At 42.1% G+C, this 9,056-nt stretch overlaps 2 protein-coding genes across 3 annotated transcripts; one reads left to right on the forward strand and one right to left on the reverse strand.

Moving 5' to 3' along the window:
• Positions 1–400: 400 nt before the first annotated feature.
• On the forward strand, positions 401–4,215 carry fth1b (ferritin, heavy polypeptide 1b). 2 transcript variants are annotated; one of them, XM_084365304.1, is made up of 5 exons: positions 401–587; positions 1,601–1,704; positions 1,867–1,965; positions 2,169–2,294; positions 2,953–4,215. In XM_084365304.1, the coding sequence occupies exons 2-5, from the start codon at positions 1,603–1,605 to the stop codon at positions 3,109–3,111; spliced, it is 486 nt and encodes a 161-aa protein (XP_084221430.1). In that variant the 5' UTR covers positions 401–587; positions 1,601–1,602; the 3' UTR covers positions 3,112–4,215. The 2 variants fall into 2 exon arrangements, with proteins under 2 accessions (XP_084221430.1, XP_084221429.1); XM_084365303.1 differs by having other exon boundaries at positions 403–587; positions 1,819–1,965.
• Positions 4,216–4,314: 99 nt separating this feature from the next.
• Positions 4,315–9,031, reverse strand: best1 (bestrophin 1). The gene is made up of 10 exons (XM_084365305.1): positions 8,728–9,031; positions 8,230–8,526; positions 7,410–7,504; positions 7,081–7,314; positions 6,813–6,967; positions 6,625–6,702; positions 6,186–6,338; positions 6,018–6,098; positions 5,780–5,931; positions 4,315–5,701 (listed from the first exon to the last, which is right to left on the reverse strand). The coding sequence occupies exons 2-10, from the start codon at positions 8,379–8,381 to the stop codon at positions 4,627–4,629; spliced, it is 2,175 nt and encodes a 724-aa protein (XP_084221431.1). The 5' UTR covers positions 8,382–8,526; positions 8,728–9,031; the 3' UTR covers positions 4,315–4,626.
• Between the last annotated feature and the right edge of the window lie 25 nt (positions 9,032–9,056).

Here is a 9,056-nt window from a genome sequence, read left to right on the forward strand (position 1 = left end):
ATACACATTTAGGAAGAAGCAAACTGTTTATTAAAGTCATAATTATGAGATATAAAGTCAATTATCAGATCAATTTATCTGATAATTGATATTCAAAAGTCGCAACTAGGAGGTAAGAAGTGGAAATTATAATATTAAGTTGAAATTATGAGCCAAGAAAGTCAGAATTATGAGATAAAAAAGTTCACATGTATCTAATATTTGTTTTACTTTTACTAACTCATTATTTTAACATTTTATTTTTTATGACTTTTTACCTTTTTTCAAAATCTCCTTATTTCAGTGTTCAATCCCATAAATATGACTTTTTATCTCATCTTTGTAGCTTTTTAAAAAAATCTCATAATTATGATTTATCATGGGATTTTTAAATCAAGGCTTATTTTTCTTCCTTTTTTCTTTGACTGGTGTATTTGAGCTTCCATACGGAGCGGAGCGTCGAGCAGACAGTGTTCATTTGCTGTGACAAGCAGGTAACGTCAGCCAGTCTGCTAACTTCAGTCGTTGGGAAGTTGACGGCATAAATATCGGACTTCTTCACAGCTATCTTTTTACTTTTGTTAAAGAGCCAGAGATCCACAAACCAGGTAGGTTTTACACAGCAGCTTGATGCAGCGTCCTAGCTAGCCTGTAAGCTAGCTAGTCAACGGTTCACCTGCCGATGCACTGATGGAGATGTGCTCGCTAACGGTGCCTAGCAACCATAACTATAGATCTATGCTAGCAACGCTCGGTGCCTCTGGTAGCTTGTTAATTTGCTAGTTTGCTAACCTGTCAAATAAAATAACTGATCAGGCTAGCGATAACTCAGTATTATCACCAGTCAATACCAACATTACTATCCCTTTTTAATCGTATATTTGACGCCATGTTAGCAAGCTCTGTCATCATTTATCAGCTCACCTTGACGCGTTACGTTTCTTTAAATAAGCTCATGTGCTAACTTAGCAAAAACAATCTTCTTCTAGCTAATTATAAAAGTCACAGCCATTTTGTGCTCTCTTGAAAAATGACTTGCTTCGTTATGTCATTTTCATTACTTCGTAAATATATATATTAGTAAATATTTAGCTAACTGCACATTGAAAACAAACGTGAGGTGTGTTTATTCAGCCTGTTAGGAGTTGCTTTGAACAATAGTGTCTCATGTAGTTTTTCAGTTGGATATAGTGAGATGAAGGTCAGTCTGTCTGGATCAATATGGATGCAGTTATATCCCTTAAAGGGTCGATGCACCCGAATCAGCACAATTCACAGACATGGGAGTAAGTTTGTAAAGGTGCAGTTTGTTTATTGGAAAGTGTAAACGTCATATGCGAATGGAAATATCTTTGAAATGTCTCTTTATTATTTATTAGTAGTTATAAGAGTTATTTGTTAATTCATCGGTCTGCATGTTTGAATGAAGGTGTCGTCTTTTGGAAATCCATTCATTCAGTTATTTACTGAGAAGAATAATGTGTCAGGTTATGTTAGCAGAGTTTGTCTCAGTGTTGGTGGCCAGGTTCATGATCGGATGCAACACAAACGGCTTCAGCTGTACCCATCTAGGTGCATCATCATTTGCTCACACCTTTTTTCATTGTTTTAATTTACACAGAAATGACTTCACAAATCCGACAGAACTTCCACCAGGACTGCGAGGCCGCCATCAACAGGCAGATAAACCTGGAGCTTTATGCCTCTTATGTTTATCTCTCCATGGTAAGAAATACTTTTCAACTGGTAATGCAATGTGCATCTTTTCTTCCTAGTGCTCACAGCTCAGTGCTGTTTGTGTCTTTAAAGCTTCTCTTCTTTATTTCTCTTGGCTTGTAGGCATACTATTTTGATAGGGATGATAAGTTCCTGCCAAATTTTGTTAAGTTCTTCAAGGCACAGTCCAAAGAGGAGCAGGAACATGCGGAGAAGCTGATGAGTCTGCAGAACCAGCGAGGAGGCAGAATTTTTCTACAGGACATCAGGGTGTGTACTGATACTTTCTCTACTTTTGACAAAATTAGTGTGATAACAGCATCTTTTTTTGGGGGGGGTGATGCTTTTTAAGTTTGTCAGATGAGATGCAAGCACCCATTTATGATGCAATTATTAGTTCTGTGTTGGTTATTTTTGTAAAATAATTATAATATCAGTGTTGAATTGGCGTGAATTATTTATGTCTGTCATAGAAACCTGATAGAGATGAGTGGGGGAGCGGTCTGGAGGCTTTGGAGTGCTCCTTGCAGCTGGAGAAAAGTGTAAACCAATCCCTGCTGGACCTGCAGAAAATGGCGGCTGAACACAATGACCCTCATGTAAGCAGCAGACCAAGGGCCAAGTCACACAGCATCTGGCTGCGTCACGCTCCAGCTCGGTCATGGCTGCCAAAGATGATCCGATGTCTTTATTAGCATTTAACTTTAATTATGATGCACTTTATTTGTTTCGGACTTTGTCTACACACAGTAAAAGTAGTTGTAATTAGTGAACGAAAGAGGAAGGGGGAGAGCGAGGGAGTGTTAAACCTCTGTTCTGTCTCCTGCTCATGATCATTTAACGCAGTTGATTTCACAAAGTCGCACTCAGTAGCATATCGATATCATGGGATATAAACAAAAATCCAGGGTTATGACATGTAGAATGAGAACAAGCAACAAAATGTTGTCATGTTCAAGCCCAGCTAAAAACACATACCACAGCTAAATGAGCTGCAAATGTGTACTTGTGCTTGTAAAACAGGAGAAATGTGGGAGAAACTATTCTAAACTATATTATACTGTAAATGTGGCTGCTGAAAAACAGCCGCTCCACTTCTGAAGCGTTTCCAGTTTACATGAAAGGGTGATGGAGCTGTGACCGAGCCAGAGTGCATCCAGATGCTGTGTACATTCGGTGTTAGAGAACATGTAGTCCCTTTTATTTGGAGGATCTGACTGTGTAATAAGAATAACATCCTATCCATTTTATCCACAGATGTGTGACTTCATAGAAACACATTATCTGGATGAGCAAGTCAAATCTATCAAACAGCTCGCTGACTGGATATCAAACCTGCGCCGCATGGGAGCCCCTCAGAGCGGCATGGCTGAGTACCTCTTTGACAAACACACCATGGCTGAGGCAGGCAGTTAAACTGCGCTGATGACACTGATGATCATCTTGGTCACTGCTGCATGCCAGTCTGCTCCCCGCCCCTGTCATGTACTGCATGTATCACAGATAACGCTGCTTTATTTATGTTGTCAATTAATTGCAGAATTTGCACAAAGCATAGATAGCTCTCTAAACTAATGTTTTGTAGAAACAAAGAAAGACCAAGCAAACCTTTAAATCATGCCATTTATGCTTCATACTTCCTGATGTTCTTCCAGTGTTTTTGGTGTTTCCAAAGTGCAGTGGCTAAAACTCTACAATCGTCTGAGTCCAAGGAAATTACAATGACATGGAAATTTATAATTCTGTTTGTAATATTTTTATATATGAGAATTATTTTATAAATGGATTTGTGAAATAATTTCAAGTTTTACTTTTAGGTTTTACTGAGTGTTAAATTGTATTCCATATATATATATTTAATTTATAAATCCACATTTGTTTCCTAATTTTGCATCTTTTTTTCTTTGCTTAATTTGACATTTTCATTCTGATATTCTCATATTTTTTGTGCACTTTATGGTTCCTGCTAGTGTTGAGTGATGAAGGATATCTAAAGTGATGAGAGTCCTCAAACCTGAACATTTAGGCTGCTCATCATTTTACTAGCTTTCAACTTTGTGTTGAACTTTTTGTTTTGTTTTGTGTCAAGAGGAAGCCATTAGATCCCGAATTAATTTTTCAAATCTATATGAATTTATCCTTTATTCCATATTTTCAAAAACATTTACCTACTGTGGTTAAAACTGTGACATACTTAACCCTCCATATATTCACCTAGTATTCACTTTTAAATGCATCAGCTTTGAGTTGCATCAATCACTTGTCTATTTATGGGATAACTACATACGTGTCTGTGTGAGCTGACTGTTCAGAAGCTGCTGAAGTATCAAATATGTTTGTTATCCGAACACACTGATGTGTTTGAGCAGGTGTGACCCAGGAGGATGTTTCTCCAGGGTACAGTTTGCTTCTCTCTGCAGCTGCTTTATATAACATCAATATATTATGAATATTTGTGAATTTCAGTTGAATTGTACAAACAGTTTCCTTGTATAACAAAATAAAATGGTAACCAAATAATTTCAAGTTTCAGTTTTTTATTAAAAAAACAAAATGACAAAAGAAACAAAACATATGATACTTAATATTTATTAAAGAGTACACTGATGGGAACAATGCTTAGAAGACTAGTTTTTTTTTTAAATATACGCATTTCTGCGTCTTGTTGCTGAGATTTAGAGGAAACCTTTGCATGTTGACGGTTAAATCTCATAAGGTGCTTTTTTGCGTTACAAGTAGGTTAATTGTTCTATAAGAGCTTATCAGGAAGTAGAGATTAACTCAGTGTTTGCAACAAATACTTTTCAGTTTGTGTGTTTGGCTCCAGATGACTGTAATGCGCGTCAGATGGAGCACAGATCAGGACCTGTTCGTGAGTAATGTTTTGAAAGCCACATGTGATACAAAAACAGTCTGTCACACCTTCTTTTCTCAGTCCTGCTCCCTCCCTCCTGTCGCCTTGTTCACCCCGCTGTCCACCAAAACGCCCAGCAGGTCCCCTTCAGCCAATGAGATTCCTGAATCATTGGGCGAGTTTTGCTGATTGGTTTCTTGCTGCGATGACGCTGAAGTGGAAACTGTGTTCATGTTATTACTCAGCCCGCCGTTGGTGCCCCCGTTGCTCGCCCTCATGTTGGCGCTGAAGTTCCCATGGTTACTAAAATTACCGTGACCTGCACCGTTGCAGAGACTTCCTGTTGTGCCAGCGCTGTTGGTGCTTGTTGCATTAATGCTGTTAGAGCTGCTGTTGGGATTACTGGGATTTGCTGCCGCTGTGCGAGAGGGTGAAGTGAACGAGAACACTCTTTCCCCTCCGCTTCCTGCCGCCCGAGCACTTGGGGGTCCGGGCTGGCTGTCAGCTGAGGGGAGGGTGTCCAGAGTAAGGCGTGGAGGTTGAGGGCGGCGAGACAGCAAGCCGTGTCCAGGTCTGAGTTTAGATATCGGGCAGAGTTCAGGTGGGTCTGGGAAGGAGAAGGTAGGGGCACTGGGGACCCCGCTGTCCTCACTCAGCCAGGGGAAGGCAGAGGATGGCGGTGGGGGGACGTGGTTTGGGGTGTCAGGAGGCAGCAACTGTGAGCCCACCATTGGATGAGCGAGGGAGCTGCAGCTGCGGTCCCACTCATTCTGAGTCCGCCGGGCAGGTCGAGGGCGGGGCACCGTCGGGGGCACACAGTGGATGGGTGTTTGTGGGCAGCTGTAGAATCCCGGCCTCTCATACAAGGGCATGGTGGAGAAGGCGTAGTCCGGATCTCGCTCTTGGTTCAAAGGCTGGCGGGCTTGACCCGGAGTCGATGGTGCTTCCTGTTGAAGGTACAGAGGGAAACGGCTTAGCGGAGCCCCAGGACGGCGGCGCAGCAGAGAGACCCGGGAGGAGCGAGGAAAGTTTGGTGACTGGACGCCGAGAAGACGACCCAGCCCTCCAATCAGCGGGGTGGAGTAGTTGGCTTCCTCGTGTTCTTTGATTTGCTCCAGATTGGACTGAAACTCCATCTCCTCCTTAGGAACACTGGATTGGATTAAATAAATGGTTAGGTGATGATTAGCTGGACTGTTTCAGCTCAAGAAAATATAAACATTGCTGAACCTGATATCTAGGGCCGAGCCCATGAAGGAAGGTTTGCGGTGTTCGGCGCTGGCAGCAGTGTAGGGAGGCTGAGGTTCAGACTCATTCCAGTACATATCCCTCTCAACCAGCGGCAGGCTGTCATACATCTCATCCACAGACAACAAGGACACCTGGGAGACAAAAGAAACCAAAGCAAGAAGATGAAGACAGCCTCTTGATTAAAAAAGAGGGGAAACAGTTTGGTTTGAATCCAAACCTGTAAGTTACGATCAACGAGCCAGTTGGTTTCAAAGTCGTCATCGTCTTCACCAAAAGGATTTATGAGTTGTTCAGCCACCTGAGACCATGAGCAGGAAAGATAGAAACGTTAAAAGGACAAAACATCAGTGTGACATGATCGCAACACGAATCTATTGTTCCTCACCTTCAGCCAACCAACATAGAAGAAAAACTGCAACAGGGTGAAAACGGGCAGGTAGAAGTCTATATCGTGACCCGGGTACCCCTGAGCTGGATCCAAGAACTGACGACCAATCAGACAAGCCAGGAAGAAGCTGTAGACCGCCACCGTCACCACCTAGTTAAGAGACATGAGTCAAATCTGGAAGTGTTTCACGACTAGTCTCTTATAAAGTGTTTACGCTGCTGATTTCATCTTATTTTTCACAGTCAATCACTAATTATGATCAAACTGAGTTAATCATTTTAGGTACATGATGATTTTTGTAGCACACAAAATCACATTCTTACTACAGTCTTCGACTACTGGTGTCATTAGCTGAGTCATTTTTTTACACAATCATTGTATATTCATCACTAAATGCAAACTATACTTCAGTTCCAGCACAATATATCAACAAAACCTGAGTATAGACAAGAGGCAGGCTGATCCAGTCATAACCGTACAGCTTCATACACTTTGCCCGTAAACTATTCAACTCCTGAACAGAGAGAAAAAAGCAAGACAGGCAAAAAAACATGTTTCAGAGCAGAAAAAATCCACAAAGTGAAGATGTTCAGGCCTGCAGACAGACAACACATGAAGACCTACAGTGAGAATGGCTGTGAGCGCCACGTCGTTGTTGATGCGACCTTCAGTGCGAGCCCTCAGAGCCAGGCTGACGAACCACATGCAGGGAACCCAGAACTTGTTGTGAGGAGAGGGCAAGTCCTCCATGTGCCTCAGCTCCTCTGACGTCATCAGACCTGAGAGGAACAAACACAGTGTGGACAAAACCACCACGTCACACACTCTCCTAAAATAGTGGTTGTGCTGTATGTGATAAGACTGGCTTGATGGTTTAATTGCGACATCGTACCTGCCTGCACCAGATGCTCCATGGTGGGAAACCTCTTATAGACGGCAGTACTGACAGAGCGGTAGATGAGCACGCCAGAGAGGTTGGCGTATCGCATCAGGGTTCGTCGGGTCAGCCTGGAGGCCTCGTCCACTCCACGAACGTGACCTCCCACCAGTGCTGCCAAGCGGTCCGGCCAGGGGACATTCTCAAACTGGCCCCACCAACGTGACACGACCAAAGTGACATAAAACCCTGACAAAAGAATGAACAAGAAGTGGATGCCAACCTCTTGTGATGGTTTCGAGGATGTGAAACGTAGAAGAAGAAAATAATCAGTCTCAACTCACCCAACACGAATGACACAGGGATGAGCTCTGCGTAGCGGTCACAGTATATAGTCAGCTTCTCAAACAGCCTCCTCTGGTCATCATTTAACACAAACCTGGTGAAGGAAACAACTATTGAGTCCATCACAATTAAAACACAGGGAGGGGAGCCTTGTGGTCTCTTTGTTGGTGTCGATCTTTATTTTTGTTCCTTCCTCATAAAGTTAAAAGTTTCTTGCTTTTTATGTTATATTGACTTCTCACGTTTCTTTTGACTTACCTATAAACCAGATTATTCTTTTTATATCAAAACTTTCCTCTTGATGATGTAAACAGTTTCCAATATAGTATAAACAGTTATATTTATACTATACTACTATTTATATATACTATACTATTGGCAAAAATTAAAATTAAAGGTCCAGTGTGTAGGCTTTAGAGGGACCTATTGGCAGAACTAGAATTATATATTCAGAAATATGTTTTTGTACGTCTATAATGGCCTGAAACTAAGGATTGTCGTGTTTTTGTTACCTTTCCAATTAATCTTTAATATCTACAGAGGGAACTGGTCGTCTTCCACGGAGTCCACCATGTTTCTACAGTAGCCCGGAATAGACAAACCAAACACTGGACCTTTAAATTTACAATTCCTAAACTAAAGATCCCCCAGAGGCTCCTCAAAGACCTCCACTGGCCCCCAAATTCCAACTCTAAAACGTCTTACATTTGTTGAGCGAATAATTACTGTTAAATAAAATCAGAAACTGTATATACAATGATGACAACTCAACATTAAAAACTACCAGTGGAGTTTAGAGTGTTTGGTCAGAGAAAGTACCTATAAACAATACTGAAGAAGGAGTAGAGAAGAGTGAAGATGATGAGCTCTCTGTAGAGCAGTTTATAGATGCTGCCCTTCCATCGCAGAAGCAGGTTAAAGAAGGTCCCCAGACCTGCATCAGCAACCCTGCGAGAGTATGTGACTGTCATTGCTGGTGCTGCTGCTTGCTGGCCAACTTGCTGGCTGTCTGTAGAGTGACATGAAGGAAACCAGTGTTGTGATGCTCTCCGGAGTTCGTCTGAGCTCAGCGTTAGCGACCAACCTGGATCTCATAAGGATAATTTGGTCACATATCTAAAACGAAGAAAAACAGAGCAGGGTTAGTTATTTCACATATGTTCTCCAGCTTGTTTGAAATCATACACCCTTACTGTGTTGAGATACAACATTAATCATTTACCTGAGCAGGTGTTTGTCAGGCTACAACATGTGAGGGTCCCAAAAGGTCAATTCTACTGACTCCCAACACAAGGCTGTAAAGTTTTGGTTACTTACCACACAATGTGAGGACGTCTGGCCATCGTACTCGCTGTGGCTCGAGATGTGTGGCGGCAGAGTCCGTGGAGAATGTTGTAGAAGGGAAAGAAGGAAAGAAAAAGAGAGCGGGGGACTCCTACACCTCCGGTCACTTGATGTGTTAATCTGTTTCAGCAACAAAGCTGCATTGTGAGGCCGGGTCCTGTTAATCTGAAGCACCCACACGGCCACAAATAGGTTGGTTAAAGGCATGAGTGCTGAGTTGTTGTGTTCAGATTTTGGAAATGTGACCAATTTCAGCAGCCAGTCCAACCACTTTCTTTAGTTTGACACATTTCTCTGTCTCT

This window comes from Pagrus pagrus (genome assembly GCF_965226575.1).
Source record: "Pagrus pagrus genome assembly, chromosome: 10".
NCBI lineage: Eukaryota > Metazoa > Chordata > Actinopteri > Spariformes > Sparidae > Pagrus > Pagrus pagrus.

What these genes read in the sequence shown, in the direction of transcription:
- fth1b (XM_084365303.1), top strand. Translation starts at nt 1,603, where the DNA reads ATGACTTCACAAATCCGACAGAACTTCCACCAGGACTGCGAGGCCGCC. An exon ending in CTTATGTTTATCTCTCCATG is followed by an intron (nt 1,705 to 1,818) that starts GTAAGAAATACT and finishes CTTGGCTTGTAG; the next exon opens with GCATACTATTTTGATAGGGA. An exon ending in CTGAACACAATGACCCTCAT is followed by an intron (nt 2,295 to 2,952) that starts GTAAGCAGCAGA and finishes TTTTATCCACAG; the next exon opens with ATGTGTGACTTCATAGAAAC.
- best1 (XM_084365305.1), bottom strand. Translation starts at nt 8,381, where the DNA reads ATGACAGTCACATACTCTCGCAGGGTTGCTGATGCAGGTCTGGGGACC. An exon ending in GGAGCATCTGGTGCAGGCAG is followed by an intron (nt 6,968 to 7,080) that starts GTACGATGTCGC and finishes TGTTCCTCTCAG; the next exon opens with GTCTGATGACGTCAGAGGAG. An exon ending in TGCCTCTTGTCTATACTCAG is followed by an intron (nt 6,339 to 6,624) that starts GTTTTGTTGATA and finishes TCTCTTAACTAG; the next exon opens with GTGGTGACGGTGGCGGTCTA.